Raw genomic sequence first — 20,674 nt, forward strand, 5'->3', positions numbered from 1 at the left:
TCTTAGTCTGAGGCAGAAAGCAATATGAAGACTACTCCTTGCCTCTGAGCTGGCATACTCTTAACATACCTCTTTCTGTTCTCCACCACAGCCTTATGCTTCTCCACTGAAACCACTGGAGAAGGGACACAGCAGTAACTAGCACCTCTGCCTCAAGACGAGTAGTCCCTGCAGTCCCCCCTACATTAAAGCATGACTTGCTGCTGTCACCATTCATTTAGCCTGTCTTGGCTCTCCTCTTTCCGGGTAAACGGCATCATTTTTGCCAAACCTCAGCTCTGCATGCTATTTCTGGATCCTTTCTGTGCACTCAGCAAATGCACCAAACTCTTCACTGCTGCACTTCTGGTATTTTTCTCTTGAATCTCTTTAGAGCTGCCTGAGTTTGGGATTTCTAATTTTTTTTTTTTAATGGGAATGGGGGAAAAAACGGGATTCATCATCTAAAGCTGAGCAGGTGGGCAAGATTTTGAACTGAGGCCTGCAGAAAATAATGGACAGATATAATTCTATCATGAAATTACCTTTGCAGATTTGTGCTGAAAGTGTCATATTTTGTATATTGTTGTCCTGGAACTGTTTCCAGATGAATTCCTGAGATTTATTTGGTGACCTGCTGTTGCAGCACCTAAGGGTCCTGCCTGTGTGGTGTTCTCCAGTTCCTCAGTTCCTGACAGCAATACAGTCTCAAACCCAGCTATCACACATGCTGCCTGTTTATTTCTTTCTTACTTTCATTTAATTAAGAGTTTTGTTTAATATTTTTGATGTGTTTTGCCTCTTGCTTACACAGTTACAGCGTGTGGGCAGCTGCTCTGCTGTTCTGATTGTACCAAGTTGGGCAGGGAGTGCTTTTGCTCCTGTGTCAGAGCAGCAGAATGCTGTCCCCGAAAACCTTTCCCCCAAATCCTGCTTTTGTTTGTGTAGCCGGGAAGCTGTACCACTCTAAGGTAGGGATAAATTTAAGTTCATACTAGCATAATTTATTGTGCGGCCACTCGTTAACTTGGAACAAGTACCTTATTCTATTTTAGTTTGTCACGTGGAGGTAATTTGATAAGCTGGGAGGCGAGGTGGGGAGGAAAGTCCGTACCAAAACCGTATCTGTTAGGAAGCAAGTGCTCAGCTAGATGTAAGACACAGCCACACAGCAACGTTCTGAAATGCTCTGCAATGGTTGATCATGTTCTCCCTTCACCCCAGGGCAAAGGCGGGGTGAAACATGTTGGCTCAAACCATTGTTGAAAGTGGTTTATCCCATGAGCCGTTTGCTGGGATAGACTGGGAATGTATGTGGCATTTCCAACAGCCCCATGTGGCTGTTTGCTGGTGGGTCTGAGGTAATGGCAGAACTGTACTTACACTACAGGGGAATCGTCAGTGTGGTCCAGCCCTAGTTTGTGATTCATTCAATTAAAAATACTTGGTGAGAGTATGTCTGATACTACCATCTGGTGACTTTTAATAATATTTATTCTTAGGAAGGTGGTTCTTTAATTAAGGAATTAACCTTAATTTTGGTAGGCTTAGCATAGATCTGAGGAAATGCTCAGACTTAAGCTGCTCTATTTCTAGAAGAATCAAATCTTTCTTTTTCGGATCTTCCCTTTGTCCCCTTAAGGATCAGCTAATTGAACTGCTGCTGCTTGTTAAGTGAAAAACCAAGTGGGACTGTTAGAGACAGAATGGGCAAAGCTTTTCTCTGACTGAGGTTCTGGAACAGCCTCTGAAATGAAGGAGAACTGCCTCCGCTCTATTCTTTTTGCTTCCTCTTTGTCCACTGCCCCCGAAGGAATATAGAAAGGCAGTGTGGCTCTCATGTAATGTCTAAACTACCAAGAGAAAACTCTTTGTCTTCTTTGATGTTTAAATTCTGCATCTGGGCACCTTTTTGTTTCTCATATAACGAGCAAAAAGCATTTTGATGGACATGTAACATTACCGAGATCAGTGCATATATAAGTGGTCCCAAAAGAAAGCTGTGATACGATCACCTCCATTACCAAGTGTCTTAGCTCAGAAGTATACTTATTTACTTCCTGAAGCAGTGCCAAGTATTTAGAGTTCTCCTTGAAAGGAGGCCCAGACCCAAGACACAGATAATTTTTTTCTGAAAAATCTGTGTATACTGTCTTTTCCCCCTTTTATACTTTGCCTTTTGGTAATAACTAAGGTGATGGAGCCTGTCTGGTTTTAGAAGCTTCTTTTTGAATGCATGTTATACTCATGTTCTGGGGTTGCCTCAAGACTGTATAGTTAAAACCTGTTCTGTAATGTATGTAAAGCAATGGATTGGGCTAGAAAGGAAAGTCGTTTCTTCTGTATGCTGCTGGTGTATTGAGACTACTGGCAGGTTTATTTTGCAACTTAATCACTAATATATTCTTGTGAGTTATTGTTCTGTTAAAGCTGCCTTGCTGGGAGCCAGCTCGTTAGCGTTGTGAATAAAACCTCAGTTCTGGGAGCACAGTCTTTTGACAGGGGATTTTTCAAACTTCAGATGAGTGTTCATCACTGCCTTACATTTTTCCTTTGTAATAATTTCAGAGGTAGACTTTGGGCAATCGTAAGTTTTGCCTGAATTAACTTGAGTCCATGTCCGGCAGCTGAAGTTGCGTGGGCAGGATCTGTACTTGCAACTTAAGGAAGACTCTGCCTACAAAAATCTTAACTTCAGGATCGAGAAGTGTTTGTCTGTCTCTCTTGACAGCCATGACAGTGTAGGCTGGGTATTCAAAGAGCTTGGCTTCTGGTTGAGGAAGATCCAGGCTTGTGATTTCATGAGTCCCCTGTGGTATATAGGTTTCTGGAATTTGCTAATGTTACCATTCTACTGGATGGCTGTAAGAAAGCTCAACAAAACAAAACAAAAAAGCCAGTTGTCCAGCAGAGGTCTTGCAACATGCTCCTTTAGCAGACTGACTTCGTAGTACTGTTCTGCCTCCTTTTTCCACGTCCTTCCCTAAAGCAGAGTTTGTCAAGGCTTTGAAAAAAAGCGGTAGTGAAGAAGTAATGACTTCTAATTCTGACCTGTTCTCCTCTTATGTTGTGTATTTGTTTTTCAAAACTGTTCTTGTTTTCCAGTCTAGACGAACCATTGATATTTAAGTTACGTGTAGATGATGCAGTGAAGACCTAAGGGCAGTAACAGGATGCAGGTATCTTATGTCCACAGTTTAGAGTGTGCATGGTGCCTGCTGTTAAGCCACTTTAGATCGGTTTCAGGACTACAGAGCTTGGTTGGAGAGTGTTTAGAGTGGTAGTGGCACAAGCAAACAAACTCTATCACTCTTAAGTAAATTGCCTTGCAAATGGAGAATGTCTTGCAGAAAAAGATGGAAAAGAGAGATCTCCAGCACCTGGAGGAGGAAAGACATGATCAGGAGCTATTTCAGAGCTCCGACTTTGTTAAATACCATCTTTAGAATTTTTCTTTGTCCATTTTTTTTTGAAACTGTGAAATTTATCCATGAAAACTGGAGGTGTAATGACTGAAGTTCTGCTGTCTGCCTGAGGTATTTCCTTGGCAGAAGCAGCGAGTATGAAGGGGCAATCTTTGCTACATGTTTTTGCTGCTTTCTTTAGCTTTGGGTTCCTTGGGCCTTTTGCCAGGGGTCTTTTAGTTTCCTTGGCTTTAAAGTGTATTTTTGGTAATTTCATTTGTGCTAATGTGTTTTTTGACTGTTAATCCAAATGAACATGAGGAATCAGTAGTACTAACTAATCAAACAGGGTTCGGGCAAGTAATGGCTCCTATGGCTTTACCAACCCATTCACATTCTTTCTTGTGATGTCCCTATTATGCTAATCCAAAACACTCTGGTTTGCTGCTACTCCACATCCCCCAGAACTGCTGGTTTCATTTCTGCTTTAATGCATCTAGTTTCTGATCTGCGACATTTGCCTGCTTAACGTGTTTCACTCACAGAGAAGGCACTGGCTGGGTGCTGAGTTATTCACTCACCTGCATAGCTGATCCACCACCAAATCTTCTTGCTCTTGAGATCAGGACACCTGTGTGAAACTGCCAGGCTTCTGAAATGTGAGAAAAATCCAGTTCCTGCAGTCATCCATGTGTTGTCATGTTTGCTTCTGCGTGCCATTTTGGAATATTGAGCTTTCCTGTGCGTGCTCTGCTTACATTTATGTCCTCCCCACTTGAATCTGTAATGATTCTAGGGTCAAAATAACAACTAGACCATAAGTAATTTTTCTGGTCATTAGTGATATTAAATCTGTGAAGAAAAAAAAAAGTCGTGCATTTCATGTTTGAAAAGCATTATATCCATTCCAACCAAACATGCAGTAAATGTATCCCTAGAGAGGAATGGGGACTTTCCAGTATGAATTCTCACCTGGAGTGGGCAAAAGCCACCTTTGTGTTCAGGTCATGGGACCTGCTTTGGTGCAAAATGAGAATCTCTTGCAGCTCTGTAGATGTAATCTTGGTGCTGTTTGTCTAACACTAGTATGAACTGGCTGAGCTGCTTGATCTATTTAGCTGCTATGGAAATCAGTACATACCCAGCCAGAAAATGCATCCTTGCTTGCTGGCATGTTTCCTACATTTACATCAGTCTTTAAAAAGCAGAGACATATTGTAAGCTGCTCATCAGATCCCTGATGACCCAGTTTAGCAGATGTAGTGATTGGCTAATTGTTAAAGATGCCATTTTTGGTGGGTGAGAGGAAGAGCATCAGCCAGGCTTCTAGCGATGAAGAGTTAGATTCAGCGGAGGTAAGAGCTCTTTAGTGGGAGTAACTAGATAAGGCTTGGATTAATTTGTCTGGAGAACAGAAAATTATGCAAAAGATTTATAAATGTAGTTCATAAAATGAATCTGTTGGTGTAATTCCTTAGTAAAGATCAATGTGGGGTAATGACTGTGTATCATGGAAATATCTCAGATTCCATGCTATATTGCTGTGTCCCCACAATACCACAGTTTTTAGCAATTAAAAAAAAAAAAGTGTGTGGTAAATGTCTGGAACTGGTGTGGCTGCACTTCAAGCATCGTGAGACTATGGCTATATTATGTTCTTATAGCTGTACTTGTAATTGTGACCTAGCATGCTCGCTATAAACAGTCTGAACAAAGCAGGCAAAGCAAAGCCCAGGGCTATGGTCTTGGCATTTTCCAAAAATGTTCCTCAGTCTCCAGACATCAAAGAGAGCAGTGCATGTGAAGCAAAGTACTGAGTTTTGAGAACACAGGATAAAACTTGTGTAATCTCCATGCCTTGCTTCCTACACAGAAAGAGGGAAATTAGGAAAATGCTGCTACAGTGGCACGTAAAACAGTATCTCTAGAAAGAGTGGTGGGTAGGTAGGAGCTGGAAAAAACAGAATTAAATGTTATGAAAAGAATCAGCAGTAACTAGATGGGTGATACTCTTAGTTGAGGGGGTTGGGAACTGTGTGATTGATAAATCCACAAACATCAAGGAGGGCTTTTTTTCAGGCTCCTGGCATTCAAAATGACAAATAGAGGAACGAGGTCTACTGGTGCAGAATATGAAACTGGATATTATAGGGATAATATCAATCTGCAAGAATAGTAATCATGGCTTTAACATGCATTCAAGATTATGTGTGGTTCAGATAGGGTAGATGTAAAAGGTGATAGGCTGTGTTGTATGCAGTAGACTGTAAAGAAGAAAGCAGAGTAATACTGATAATGCAGGATTTGTTTCTGGTCAAATTGCTGTGGGGAAGAATGGTAAAAGAGGTCCCAGGGGAAGTACTGTGAGTCTGCTGTAATCTCTCACAGGATTGGATTCGGATAGAAATTTGAGGCTCGGAAATGATACTATTCCCAGTACCATTAGAGAGATAAATATTAGTATGAGAAACTTTAATTTCTCAGATACTGCTAGGAGAACAAATACTGCTAATAATCATTGGGTCAAAAGATTTTTGTCATTGTAGCATCATTACCTGTTGTTGACACGGTGAGTAGATTATTGGTGCTATGACTACTACTGGAAAACAAGCTGTTCAGGAGCCTCCATCTCCCCACCTTTGGATGGGGTGATCATGATAGAGGCTTTGATACATGAAGCAATATATTTAATGAAGTCAGTGCAGCCCTGGATGTAGAATGGTGTGGTTTGGGTTTGGTGCGCTTTTTCGGTTGTTCAGGTGGGACCTTTTTTTTGTTTGGTTTTTAGAAGCACTTTGGATACAAAGTATGGTATGTGCAAAGGGGAGAAATCCTCTAAGAAGAAACTTCAGCCCAACCTTATAAAGGCTTTAGGTGAAAAAAGAAGCCAATTTACAAAAGAGAATTTATCAGCAGATATTGCTGTGCCTTTAAAATCAGTAGGGATGAAATGAGAACTGCCAAAAATCAGGCTGAATTAAACCTTATAAATGTTGCTAAGGAAATGGGTGACAGTTTCTCAAAATACAGTTAGAGAGAAGGGAGGAGGTGGGGCCACTTAGTGTTGAGGATAGGGTAGTTAAGAGGATGCTCTTGTGGTCACAGAATTGAATAAATCTTTGTTGTTTTAAGTAGAGTTGATCTTGGGAGCAGGGGCAGGATTGGTAAAGGGCATGAACCTACCGTAAGAGCAACCACACCGGACATTTGAAAGATTCTAGTTAGTGCAGGTAGGCTGGGCTGGGAAGCAGAGTTGCCTGGGGAAGGGGGGTGCCTGTTCCTGAGACTGAAAGAACTGGTTCATGCAGTTGCAGATCTGGTACAAGTTTTAATCTATCAAATAAGAGTGCTGTCATATGTTTGGAGAACAGGAAGTGGAATAGATCTATTGCTGGTAGAGAGTGATCTGAGTAAATACAGACCTGTTGGCCCAACCTCAGCTGCATGCTGACACAGAAAAATTAATTAAAGGCTTGGATACAAATAAAAAATGCGATAAAAGGCAACACAAATCCATTAAAACTGAGTTGTGCCGTATCAGCCTGTCTGCTTTTAAGGTAACCGATTTTCTTACCTTGATAATGGGCATTTTACATAATGGGATGACGTCTCTTACTTAGACAGGTTCTACAGCATCTGATGTGGTGCTACAGAGGAAAGTACTAACGAGACTAGAGAAGATGCAGTTTAGAGCTGCAATTGTGAAACAGCTAACGTTGTTTTGGGTGATGTCTTTAAAAATAAAGATGAGCACAGGCTAGATCAGGTGCAAGAACATGCTTCTAGAGGTTGGGGAATAGCTAGCCTGTCATGTGACAGAAGACTGGAACAGCTGCGTGTTTGGATGGTTAGAGAGGGGATACATGAGGAAGGCTCGTTGTAAGGGAAAGAGAAAATATGGCTAAACCATAGGACAGTACTAGCACAAGAGGAAAGGAAAGACAGAAATTGCTCAGGAATAGCATTAAGCTTGAGAGCACAGATCCCAGATACTCTAGAGCAGCCTTTTTGCTGGGATAGTGTAGCTGTAAAACCTAGCTCTAAGATACAGTGTGATAGATTTTATGAGAAGTTAAGTTGATGTTGTATGATAGCAGTTGATCTGATTCTGTGTGTCAGAAGATCTTTTCCTGTCTACATATTTCTGTAAATTTAAAATTATTCATATATGTAAACATCTGCAGGAGCAAGGGTATGATTTTATAACAGTTACCTAACTTGTGTTACTGGAAATGCATGGGCATAGTAGGTTGGTTGGTAATGTAGTTGGACTATTATCTTAAAACAGAATTACAGAGTGCAGCGCCATCTTATATTTGACTAATATTTATTGTAAGTCAGTGTGCAGTAGTAAACCAGCCCTTGTGGCCAGTCTTGCAGAAAATTCAGTAGTTTATTACTGGTCAGTAAAGTCCTGCTGTGTCCATCTTGGCAACTACAAGTTTAAAACTGGCTTTTGTCATATAATTATCTGAGGGACACAGGAAGTGTGATGCTTTGTTACCAAGTATCACCCCAGTATCTTAATGCTGGTTAAGTCATGGTATTTAAGCCTACATCAAAAACTTTTAAAGCATAGCAGTTTTATTGGATTTGTAGTTAAAACAGCAGAGGAGCTTAGGTGGTGCTCCCCATCCTTGTTTTGTTTTGCCTATTTGATGGGTATTTATAGATAGGAAGATATCTGCACTAGGATTTGGAAATGTTTTATTCCCCTGAGGCCTGGTTGGAAATGACAAGAATTGGATTGTGAAATAAATGTAAGATTTTTAACTTAGTTAGGCATTTGGTTTTAAAACCTGGGGCAGTAATATGAAGTAGCAAAAACAGGCTGTAGAAAAGACTTTGGGTTTGTATAAATTAATGCCTTTTCATAAAAAGATTTTATTGGAGATAATAAATTGCTTGAGTGCATAGTAATGAGCTATGCAAAAGAATGAAGGGCAGGCACCTTTTGAACATGTAGTTACAGAAAACAGAAGGAAATAAAAAAGTATTGGTTGTTCAGAGGAAACCAGATTCTATCTGTGCCCCCAGGCAGGGCATTCGGGGAGTGCTTCGAGGTTGCCAAAAAGCCCTCTGGTGAGGAGGTGGGGGCATAATGGTGAGGAGGAAGGGGCGTTATGGTGAGCTTCAGAATCATAATGGTGAGCTCCAGAATCATAATGGTGAGCTGTTTTGGGTCTGGGGCTAAGTAAGTTGGCCAAAGGCAGAATGAGATGGAAGTTCATTGTGGGAGCCTCATCCTTTTTCCCCAGTGAAGAGATCTAGAAGCATAGCTGCTTTCCCATTTATGGGCAACTGATTTCTCTGTCTGTGCAAATCTTCACACAGAAACAATGGCTATAGAAACTTTCATTTATTTATTTATTTTAGATGTAGAAAATGCCATGCTCTGCAAATACTCTCCAATATACTCTCCAAATCGGTCATGCTCCTATTGTAAGGAAGGAGTGGCCCTGTGGCCCTAAGAAAGATGATGAGAGTGGGCGACAGCTGCTATAACCACTCACCCAGCTCATAGCTGTCCTTTTCCGAGGCGTCTCAGAAAGAAAGGGCAGTGGGAGCAGAGGATGAGCCAAGAGCTGTCCTGCTGGGCTGAGTGGGTCGGAGGGCTGTGGATTAGGCACCCCTAAGGTCTGTGCATGCAAATTGTGCTAGATAATGATCCACATATCTTGAAGAAAAAGTAAATCTCAAGTTTAACTCTTTCTGAGGGGAAGGAAATTATGTGTAACGCTGCCCCAGAGCTAGGCTGAGGCAGCTGTTCAGTGGTGCACAGCAGCACTACAGAAAAGTTAAAGATTAGAAATGCAAAAAGCCCCTGACTTTATGCATTTAAAATGGTATGTGTGGGGGAAATTTGGCTAGCCCTTCTTGGGTTTGATCACTGTAGCATGTTTATTTTTGAAACCTCAGAGGGAGGGGTTTTATCCCTGCTATCCTTTGGAGGAAGGTGGGAATCTTTTGTGGGCTTGGGCTGTTAACTCTTTGAGAACCCAGGTTTTGGCCAGTGTCAGGCTGGTGTGGTTTTTTGTAGTGATGGGTGAGATCTCATGCAATTTGTTGTGGGAGGTCAGGCTCCCTTGGTGCACCTCCTGGCCATGGTGTATCTTCTAAGAATCAGCAGTGGATGTCTGGTAACGTGGCCGGCATGTGGGGCTGCTGGGGTGAGCCTACTGGCCAAGCAGCTCCCCATCTGTCCCCGTCGGTCAGGGAGCAGATTCCTCTCTGGGAATGAGGAGGATGGGCTTCCTAAAATGGGCACAGCAACTGGCCCTGCCCAGCCTTGCCCCCTTCTCCCTGCTGCTCACCGTCCTGTATGACAGAGTTAATCCCCCTCACCACCCCCAGTTTGACTGGAACAGCTGAGGGGGACAACCCACCGGCCCAAGGCTGGGGCAGTGGGGGCCATTCCAGGGCCCAGCTCCCCCCGCAAGCCCCGGTTCCAGCAGCTGTCCCTGCTTGCCTCAGCTGGGGAGGGAGGAGAAGCGTTAAACGATACGGGCACACACTCCCTTGTGAAAGAGATCCCTTCAGTCTGAGATATCAGTGTGGCTTCTCCCCTCTCCCTCCCTCCGTCCCTGACACCAAAGGGTTTTACTATGCTAATCCCAGCACCTGTCCCTGCAGAGGACAGCAAGAAGGGTATGGTGGTGGGGGAGGAACAGTCCCATATGTTTTTCCCTGTCCTGGATTGGGAGTGTTCCCTCTGACGCACCTAGAGCCCAGAACATATGCTCTTTTCAGATCCTAAATGCTGTTTGCTTCCTCCCATCCCTGGCAGCAGTGGCTGCGAAGATCCTGTGTCCCCCTCTTCCTCGCAGTTGCTCTGTTTGCTGCCCGGGAATCGCAGGACACTCCTCAGTCGAGGCTTGCAGGGCCGTTTTCAGTAGAGGATTTCTAATTTTAGGAACCTCTGCCGCCTATGGTTGAGTGCTGCCTTGCTGGATCCCAGAAGAGAGGGGCTGAGCTGTGCCGAGCCAGGCAGCTCCTTTTTATTTTCAGCTGAGCTAGTGTCAACCTGAGTGGCCCCAGAGGCCTGAGCCAAACACTGCGCAGGGCTGCCAGAGTCCTTCCCACAAGGCTGAAAGACGGAGACTCAGATTTGAAGCTTCCAGTCCTGTGTCCATTTGGCCTTTAGCTGGAGGATCTTTGGCTATGTATGGTGTATATTGTATGGATTACCAATACCCAGTTGTCCAGGTAAGCAAAAGGACAGCGGCGACTTTAAAGAGTTTTGGTCTTTGCTCTGTATGTTATTTGGACAGAATTGGAGCTTACATGCTGGTTTTGTAGAAGGACACCGCTTCTGAGCTGGGCTTCTTGTGTCCCAGGCCTCTGCCCGGAGACCCTGCAGAGGGCTTTGAAGCTCCTACACCAGAGCAGTACATTTGATACTTTTTAACTCCAAGATTTGTCTTGTTTGAGACTTGTGTATTTTGGTTCGCATTTTTGGCCTGTTTCTTTGTTTGTTTGTAGGGGGGGTTGAACTGACAGCAGTGCTGTGCTCTGTGAACCAGTGTGTTGTTGCGTGTCTTACTGCGTTGTTGGGGCACATGTGACTTGTACGTGTGACTGCAGCCTGTCCCACAGGGATGCTGAGCCACACAGAGCAGCTCCTCACCTATTCTCCTCCTCCCTCCTCCGAAACCACCCACAAAACCTCCGACAAAGTCTCATTTGTCACGTTTTTGCTTTTAGAGGTCCAGAGAGGATGTGTAGGGTGAAGGGAACGGGTGGGTTTGAGAGCAGCGCTCGGGGCTGGGCAAAGCCTGTATTGCAGCCTCTGCTGGGGGAGGGGGCTATATTTGGAGCACACGTGAGATTTGCTGGCCCAGAGTGTGGAGTCTTGGAGAAGACAGAGGCTGTGTGGGTCAGGCTCAAATACTTTTGGAGCCAAGTGACAGATGATGTTCTCTAGGCAGTCCTTGGCTATTCAGTGTCAGCACTCCATGTCCTTACAGGCACCAAGTTTATCCAGAAAATGTGAAATGTAAACTAGCAGTTCACGATTATCTATGGTGAGATACATCAGATAGCCACTAAATAGCATTTTGTTAGGTTACCTTGTATCAGGGGTTTTATTACCCACATGAATAGAATCCACCAGCAGAAGTGTGTCTTTTGGTTGTTAAGATTTGTTCCTGATAAATTGGTGCTTTGCACTTGAAACTCTTTTTTTCTTCCCTCTGGCCTTGGTCCAGCTGGCAGGTTTGCTCCATCTAAACTTGAGCCAGCACAGAAATGCAGGTAATGGGATGTTAAAATTGAAGGGTATGCTTTCTTTCCACCCTTAGCAGCAAAGGGTGAAAAATAGCATAGCAAAAAAAAAAAAAAAAAAAAAAAGAGAAAACAAATCCTGAAGCTTCCTGAAAGCAGAGTATTTGTGGACTCCTCCTCTTCCTAGTTCCATGATTTCTATGAGTGTTAAACTAACCCAAGCATTTAAGAGTGTACATGTAGACTACTTAGTCAAACTAGAGGTTAGTTCTTCATCTGTGCTCTCATCTGTGTGATTTCAGTGGCCTTGTCCTGTAGCCTGCTTCATAAACATCCTTCTCCAGCTTCTTTGCCATTAGGATTTGAATGGTAGGAGCTAACCAGAAACTATCATGTACATCTGCACGAACACAGAAGAGACTATAAAAGTGTCACAGACGTGCTCAGGTGGGAGCAATGAGCTTTGCTTGGCATGATGAGCTCGATCAGCTGTGCCCTGGCAGTGCAGAGACAGACTAGTTAAATTTGCCCAAAGTTATTTCAAAACGCTACTTCTACAGCACAGTAACGAAGTTTCGATGCATATGTGCCCGTGATGCATGAGGAACTGTAAGAACTCATAAGTATTGGCATCTCGAGCTGTTCTGAATACATTGCTTTTTGAATAAATGCGGTAAGTAGGAAGGGGTGATCTCGTGGCTCTGAGCTATGTGTTCTTCAGGCTTCCAGCCTTCAGCTCTGCTCGTGCTTCTCTGTTCTTTTCAGCAGCAAGATTTCAGTTTGGGGTTTAGTTTTGCTTAGTAGAAGGTGGCAAACTGTGATGGTAAATTTAGGAGTGGTCCCATGATTCTCACATAGGAGGAGCTAAGTGGAGGTCCACTAAACTTAGTCTGCATGGCCGTGAGATAACATCTGAACCTCCATCCCTCAGTGAGGAAAAATGAGTTGCACAGATTCACCAATTAATTTTGTAGGCCTTGCTCATTATCAGGTGTTGCTCCTGGGCTCCAGTAGAACCGAAGAAACAAAGATCTTAGGTGTTGCCATGTCTGGTCATGTTTTGCATGGTATTTTTTAGGTATTTTTTGGAACTCTGTATCAGATGCTCATTTAATCTGGTTTTGCAGCAGTGAGAGCTCTTGCAGACCTGTGTTTCTTGTTGCCTAAGCACATCCACTGAAAATTGGGTCTTTTCTCTTGCTCAACAGGAGCAAAGGTGGATAAATTCCCAGCATGGGGGAGGAGAAGCTTTCTGGTCCACAGTGGAGATGAAAGAGGGACACCAGCAGTAGATCACAGTGAAGGGAATTCCCACTCTGCTGGCACGTGAGCAAAGCAGATGTACCAACTGGGTGGTGGTAGGCAGTGCGAGGGAAGGTTCTGTCCATGGTTGGGCACCTCTTTTTCCTTAGAAGACTCTCTCTGATGGCAAATATTTCTAGGAGTTCCTCAGGTGAAGGCCAAAATGGAGTAGAAGTGGGGCTATTCTGGTTAACAGTAGTGGGATGATGTTCTGAATGTGGGATGATGTGCTACAGCCCTAGATCTGGGACAGGAAGATGCTACCTTATGGCACAGACAAGACTGAGTGAACACAACAGTTAAAGTACTTAAGTGGAGAGAATAAGGAGATTATCCTGAGTGATTTGCAGAGGTCTGATGAATAAGATGCACAATGCTGAAACCTGGTGCTTTGTCATGTCAAAGGTTTAAGGAGGTCACTGTGTTTTTTGCTGCTTTGAAATGGAATTTACACTTGACCTAGAACTGTGCTCCAGAATCTCAGGTTTGTAATAGGGGAGGAAAAACCAAATCCACTACTTCCCCTGTTTTTGCAACACTGCATGTAAATATGTAGTATTGTAACTTGCGAGTTACCAGAGAGGGTGAGATAACACAGAAAAACGTGGACTCTGACTCAGAGGCCTGTGGGCTGCAGCCTTGGAGGCTGGCTCCCTCCCAGAGGATCCCACGTCACAGTTTGGTCGTGTTGGCCGGCTGGCCCATGGCTCTCTGCCTCCATGCACTGGTGGCAGTAAGGGCTTCTGGTGTCTTGGTCTCCTCCTTTTCATGACAGAGGAGGGGACTGGCCCGTGACATGTGCTCCTGCTGGCCTCCTGCTGAATAAGGAGAGAAAGGGCAAGGGAAGGGAAGGAAGAAGGGAGGGAGCCAGAGATCAGTTTGCAGTGAGTGAAATTGGGAAACTAAAAAGCATCATGGGTCAGCATGAGCTGCCTGCAGAGCAGTGCCGTAGCAGAAGCCGATGAAGCAAAACCACTAGGCTTTTTTTTTTTTTTTTTTTTTGCATGTGTAAATTATAACTGGGCATATTCATGCAAAGAAGAACACATGGGGATGCAAGGTGTTACTGTGCTGTAATTTGGCTTCTCTGCTGCTAAAGCCTGGGGAGTCTCTTGAGTACCAGGTGTCAAGAAGAGATACATCAGAGGGACAACTTGCCTGAGCTGGTTTTATCTCTGCGTCATGAGCACTGGAGCATCAGTACAGTCTTCTTGTCTAACCACGGAATTGGCAGTCCTGCACTCAGCCCTGTCCGTGGGTTTCCATGGGTGCAATGTTGGGAAAAATCAATCAAGAGCATCTCAGATCCCGTCTGGCAAATGGGGTAGCAGTGTATCGCTCTGTTTTACGGGGTCGCTGAGAGAACAGATGCTGTCAACCGTGGCGTGCTCAGGTGCTCAGGGCCAGATGCTTGCTGAAGATAAATGGGAGGGAAAAAAGCAAGCTGGGAAGGAATCCAGCAGTCTCCAGGTTTTATGATGTTGGAAATGCAGATCCTGGCACGGATACTGCTTCCGGTTCATCCAACACACCGTGTAACCCACGCGTTCTCGCTTTTGTGGCAGGAGGGAGGTCTATGCAAAACTGACATCTCTCTCTCCAGCATCCTCCAGCCGGGAGATGCTCTTTGCCGTCTGGTGAGGTCCAGGCGAGGGAGGCCTGGGGCACTAGGAATGGTAGGTGCGGCGGAGCTCGGGCCGGCCGTGGGGTTGTGCCGGCCGGGACCGGCGCTGCATGGGGCCACCTTCGCTTTTGTTTCCAGCTCGCGTTTGCGCCTTCGCCGAGCCTCCTGCTTCCCGGGGAGCGGTGGGGAGTCCCGGCGGGCGGGCGAGGGAGCGCCTCGCTGGGGCGGGGGGTGGCCATGCCGAGCCGAACCCAGCCGGGCGGGGCGAGGCGGGGCGCGGCGGGGGCGGCCCCGGCTCGCATTAATTATCTTCGGCATTCGGGGCGGCGCTTCCCGCAGCCATCTGGCTGAGCCGGGGGGGCGGCGGGCGGGGGGGGAGGGAGGGGGAAGAAGGGGAGGAACACGGGAGAAGAAAGAGAGGAAAAAGGGCTCGGGGAGCACCGCGCCGGCGAGGCAGCGCAGCGCAGGCACCCGCCGCCCGCCTCCACGGGGCTGCTGCTTTTTTATTTAATTTTATTTTTTTCTCTTTTTTTTTTTTTTTTTTTTTTTAATTTCCCCTCTCCCCTGCGGCCGGCCTCCCCCATTTTGGTTTATGGAGAAAAAGAAAATGGTAACTCAGGTAAGGGTGGCGGGCGGGCCGGGCTCCGGCGGCTGTCCGCCCGGCTTTGTCTGGGCGGGGAGCGGGGCGCCCGGTGCGGAGCGGTGCGGGAGGGAGCCCCGCCGCGCCGGGCACCCGCGGTGGGAGCTTTGGGGAAGGGGCTTCTGCGGTCCCCCTGCCCGAAGCAACCTCGCAGTGCCCTCTAGAGAGAGCGGTGCGCGAGGGGCACGGGTGCCCCTGCTTCGAGTTAGGCTAAATCCGCCTTTGAACGGCCGATCCCGAAGGTGAACGTCTTGCCCGCCGCTTCTCCATCCGGCTGCCGGTCACCGCGGGGGCCGGGAAGCCCTTGTAGGTAGCTGTAGGCGTGGGGCTGCCCGTGTCTTCCCGGGGGGAAAGCGGCTGACGTTTCCTGAGGAGCGCGCCCAGCTGCCAGGGCCATCGCACATCCACCGCAAGGGGTTTTCGTCGGACAGTGCTCGCCTTTTAAGGCTACTGAATGCTTTTGGATTTTCAAATTTTTTTTTTTTTTTTTTTGGCATGGCATATGCAAGTCGCCACCGGAGGGAGCGGGCAGAGGGAGGGAGGAGTAGGAGATCGGCATCGTGGAGCTGGAATCCTTTGGAGTTAGGCATTATATAATGTCCCCGCAGTGCCTTGCAGAGCTGGAAACCTTTGGGGGATATTTCCAAAGGGGGTGGAGGGAAGGACTCTCAGAAGGAACTTTTCTTCAAATCTGGGTTTCACAAGTGCTTTTTTTCTGTAGAGCTTTGCAGGTCTACAGAGTAGATGCATACTGCCTTTTTGGCTTTCCTTAGCTCTGGCCGAGCCCCTCTTCACTAGCTGCTGCCGAGATCCTGCGTGTCCCACTGCGAGGGGCAGCTCTTTCGGTGGTGCCTAACTCAGAATGAATCTGCTGCGAGAAGTGACACCACTTTGACCCTTTCTCTCTCTCATCTTGCATTGATTTTCAGTGACTGAAAAATAGGTCTCTGTCCACTCTAAAGGTATCTTCCCGGGCTCCCAAGCCCCACCTTCTGCTTCTGCTATTTAGTCCCTTCTAGTACAGATTCCTTTTTATCTGGACCAAGGCTTTCTGTTTTGAGACAGAAGAGCTCTGCAGAAATCTCGTAGGGATTTCTGTACCTATATTTAGTTTAGCAAGTGATGCTTCAAAGCTGTGTCTCTGCAGTCAGGGTCCATTTCTGTTTTGCTCTGTGCTCTGAGTGTGCCTGGTCAGATGGAGGTGTGTGCCCCTAAGCTGTAGGTTGACGTGCACATTTTGGAGAGTTGTTCTGCACAGCCTTGTGTTGCAATGTGCTCTCAGCCACAGCTGTCATGCTCAGAGCCCGTGTATGTCTGTGCAGTGCAGAAAGGTGCCTGGGTCACCAGGACCAAGTGTGTGTAGTTTGTGCGTGTCTGGGACTGAGCACCCTGGAGCATGAGCCTGTTGGCTTGGGGATGTGCAGAGCTGGGAAGGATGGGATTCTACTGGAGCACTGGCTGAAATGGGAGGTTATAAACTCACTGAAAGGTTTGGGATATCCTAATAGACTCCAGGGAAATCTGTCTTCCACAGAAACTGTTAATTTATTGACATGGGGAAGGAGGTATCAAGACTGTGCATTAGTAGTATTGTGTGACCTAGAATTGCGATTGTCTTAAGAGTATGTACTATTTAGTATAGGTTTTCAGGACTTGCATTGTGTATTTACATGCTGAGATGCTGGAGAAGATGCATATTAAAAAAAACAGTAGGAGAGGAGAGCTCGGACTGTGTGTTGGTTGGGGATCCAGATGAACCGTGGATAGCCCTTGTACGCAGAGTTGAGGAAGCCAGCACAGGTGAGTTCAGCTCTAGCAGAGTGCTGCCTTCTCTCAGGGGGAGCATTTGGCTGCTAGGCTGGTCCTTAGTAGTACTTCACTGCAGGTTTGGCCAAATGTGGGGCTGAAGGAGTGTGTCACATGAAAGACAATATCCCCAGCCACGTTATTCTTACTTTGCAGTGTTGTTTGAAGCAGTGGAGTGCCATTACTTAAACCTGTGAACTTACTTCCTTGGGGCTCTGTCTCATTTATGAAAAGTAAATATTGTTAGTATGTTAAGCTGGTAATTGCCCCTGAATGAATTCAGCATTGCTACAGTCGTGCTCCGTTTAGTTCAGTCTCCAGAAAACATTGCCTACCTGGTCTGAGTTCTCTTGTATTTTAGGGAGCAAGCCTGCCTGTCTTCCTTGGAGATCTGAGAGATGAGCTTCTGTATAGGCATGACAAGCTGATAGAACAGAATAAATATGAGTGTGTGGAGTGACAATACTAGAAATAGCGATGGAAAGAAATGGGAGATGCTGGAAGGTAGAAACGTGCTTGAAAAAGAGGAAACAAAAATTGCTAATGAGAGTAAGAGCTCAGATTCATTAACAGAAAGTACCTTAGCCTTATCCCCCTTAATCCTAAATCAGTGAAAATGAGTGTTAAACGAGGCCCAGTACATTATGTACTAATTGCAGATAAAAGAGAGTGTCTTCTGTGGATGGGAATTATATGCTAAAAGGCTTTTTCTCTGTGTGGTGCATGGTGAGGTTGCTGGCTTGCGTGGAGCACAAAGCCCTCCCTTTCTTGGACAGCCCAGTGCCTTGCTGGCGTTTTCCTCCAAATCTGTTTCCCATCAGGGCTGGGAGAGGGGGAAGGTGTCGAGCATCTCAGAGAGTGGGGAGGGAGCTGCTGCCTCCTTAAGGGGTCCTCCCAGCCCATGTGGCAGCCGGCAGTGCTGAGTGTGTGTATGTGTGTGTATGTGTGTGCCTTTGTAATGAATCCCCCCGCCATTGTCTGCTCCCCTCCCTGCTCTCGGCAATGGAACCTTTCACCTGGGCTGCTGCCCGCTGGCGGGCCTTCTTCCAAGATAGGAGGAGGAGGAGGAAGGGCTGCTTGTGGTAATTAAAACCAGACCTTGGAGAACTGCTATTTTCTGACCTCAGCACCCCATTTTCCTTCTTTCTCTGTCTTGAGTTCCCAGCTTTTGATGTGGGTGTAAGCAGGAACATCAGAAGGTCCGCTTTTGTGCAGCTGTAGGATCACCAGTCTCCATTTTGTGGCACCATTTGAAGCATCTTTGCTGCCCTGCCTGCCAGCATGCCCCCTCTTGTCCCCCCCAGCACCCCTTGGAGGCTCCAGCCAGCGCCGTTTATCTTGGCACGTGTTTGACTTGCTACACTCTGCCCAGGGCTCAGGGAGGTGATGGCGTTTGTGGCTTTGAGACTAATTTATGTCCTTGTTAAAATGAACCAGCAAGCAGTCTCATTTTTTCCAGAGGTTTTCTTCCCTTTCCCTTCCCCCTTCTATAACCCTTTCCCTCCCAGACCCTGTGTGTAGATGTGAGACAACTTGTGCAGCCAAAAGTTGCTTGCTCAGTCAGTGATTTGTTTTTTTAAATTTAAAAACCCAACAATTGCAGTGCTCCTTAAATGGAGATCTTATTTAAATCAGAGCAGCGGCTGACTCATTAAAGGCCGCTCTGTCTCCTTTCCATTCCTCTGCCTCATTCCCTTTCCCTGTCTTTCTCTACCTCCCGTTACAGTAATGGTAAATGATAAAACAGATCTTTGTGTTCCATGTTGGGACCGTGCAGGGGTGTGTAGTTGGAGGGGGGAGACAGGAGATGGGGAACCCTGTCACGACAGCCACCTTGTGCTAGCTAAAAATGTACAATGCATCCCATTATAGGAGACCATCCTCCTTTGTTTGAACTGTCTGCAAGGGAGACTGAGTCCCAGAACAGCCTCCCCCCTCCAGTCCCCTTACGGCTGCTTTAGGTTCTATTCCCCTCCAGGCAAGCTGGATGCTGCAGGATTCCCCTGCTCCCTTAAAAGAAAGAATTAAGAAAGAAAAGCTTTATCTGTGTGTGGTGGAAGGCCCCCTTTTTTCCTGCTGGACTTTTCTTAGGAGCTACCATTATTTCGCTGTCCCGTTTCCCTGCTTTGAGGGATTGCATGTCCCTTTCCTTTCAGGCCAGTTGTCCCTTCTTCTCCTTGCTTTGGTGTTACTCTAGTAAACTTGCATGAGCTGTCTGAAGGGGATTGCTCTCTTCTCTGTCCATGGACTTCTGCTCTTCCCCTTTCTTTGCTGTTCAAGAAATGGGGCTTGTTTACGTGGTATCTGACTCAGTGCCTATACCTATCCCCTAGTTTTTCATTCCCTTCTACTGTATGCCATGGGACTTCTCTTTAGTGCTGCAAATACCATGTCAGCATCAGAGGTTTGTGTGAGAGAAATCCTGTCCAGTCCCTTTTCCAGGAGACTATCCCCTGGGAATGCAAAGATTAATCTGCATCACGCTTTCCCTGATACTAGGACATAGTTGCTTGAGGTGGGGCTATGGGTTGTCTCTGTAACTGTTGTTATACTTTGAGGTTTAACTGCTGGTTGAGAAGGACTTACTCTTAAGGGCCTAAAAATCAATGGGGCCTGTCAGAACCTGGTGAGTGTTTTTTAGTCTTTTTCTCTTTGCCCCCTGTGCTGAGCACTTTCAGATGCATTGGAGTAGAAGTGAACCACTGCAGGTGCTTGCAGAGCTGCCTTGAGATGGCAGAAGCTGTATTCAATGTTGCCTAGGCAGGATGGAGAAAAGCAACTTGATACAGCACTGCCATTTCCTTGAGTCCCTGTCCTAGAAATAACCTCGCTGCTCCCTAGTGCATTTCTTCTGCAGGTGACTAGGTGGTTATCCCCGGGAATTGAGAAATGAGGATGCCTAAGTTTGCTGTGGTATTTGATTGCCAAGGCTGTGTAAATTTAACATACTGTTTTAATTGTATTTTAAGAACTATTAATTTATGAAGTTTCTGGATCAGTGAAGAGGTTGTAGAGAGCTACCAAAAATTACCAAAGTTCAAGGTTGCAAAGGAGGGAGGCCCTTAAAACCAGCAACATCTTTCCCGCCAGGTTATTAATTCATGATGGCTCCATTGCATTTAATTAGTATTGACCAGCCTTCTACTATAAAATTCTAACACCAGTGCAAAAGGGGTCTGCAATGGGTGTCTCTGTGCGTGATGTTTTTTAGACATGGATTCTGGTTTTACTAACTGCTTCGGGTAAAATGCTCTATGTTCCTGTTTTAGATCCATTTCCAGCAAATGGTGTCTGCAGTTGGCTGCCCCTTTGCAATGAGTTCCATAACATACTTACCTTGCAGCTGCAGAGTCACAGACTAACAGGCATTCCTTGGACATCTGGGTATCAGGGAGGAGATGGTTAATTTGCCTCAGTCTTCTCTCAAATACTGTTTAAAAGGATGTAGTCAGTATTCTTTCTATCAGACATGTTCCCTGGAATCAGAGTAGAGAAATGTTAATTTTCCTACCAAAAGTATTTTGGTGTGCTTCTGTAGAGTCACTTATGATCCTGTGCTGTGCAGGATGGTTTTTTGCTGGGCTATTGGAGGCTGTGTTGTGGCCAGTGAGGGCAGGAGATGTATCGGCTGGTTTTGTAGAGTTCATAGAAGCTAGAGCAATTAATGCTCAATTGGAAGCTTTTGGAAAAAACAGA

General features: G+C 45.9%; 1 protein-coding gene across 14 annotated transcripts in view; it reads left to right on the forward strand.

The window, feature by feature from the left end:
* RBFOX2 (RNA binding fox-1 homolog 2) overlaps positions 1–20,674 on the forward strand; it is a 172,027-nt gene that overhangs the window by 70,222 nt on the left and 81,131 nt on the right. Inside the window, exon 1 of one of the 14 annotated variants that reach the window (XM_069002911.1) lies at positions 10,425–10,589. The exons of 12 other annotated variants lie outside the window; for them this stretch is intronic. In XM_069002911.1, the coding sequence (XP_068859012.1) occupies positions 10,545–10,589 (45 nt within the window). In that variant the 5' untranslated portion in view covers positions 10,425–10,544. Of the gene's footprint in view, positions 1–10,424; positions 10,590–15,075; positions 15,152–20,674 lie in introns of those variants that run through there. One more of the 14 variants, XM_069002913.1, reaches the window with a different exon arrangement.

This window comes from Aphelocoma coerulescens, chromosome 1A (genome assembly GCF_041296385.1).
Source record: "Aphelocoma coerulescens isolate FSJ_1873_10779 chromosome 1A, UR_Acoe_1.0, whole genome shotgun sequence".
Classification (NCBI taxonomy): domain Eukaryota; kingdom Metazoa; phylum Chordata; class Aves; order Passeriformes; family Corvidae; genus Aphelocoma; species Aphelocoma coerulescens.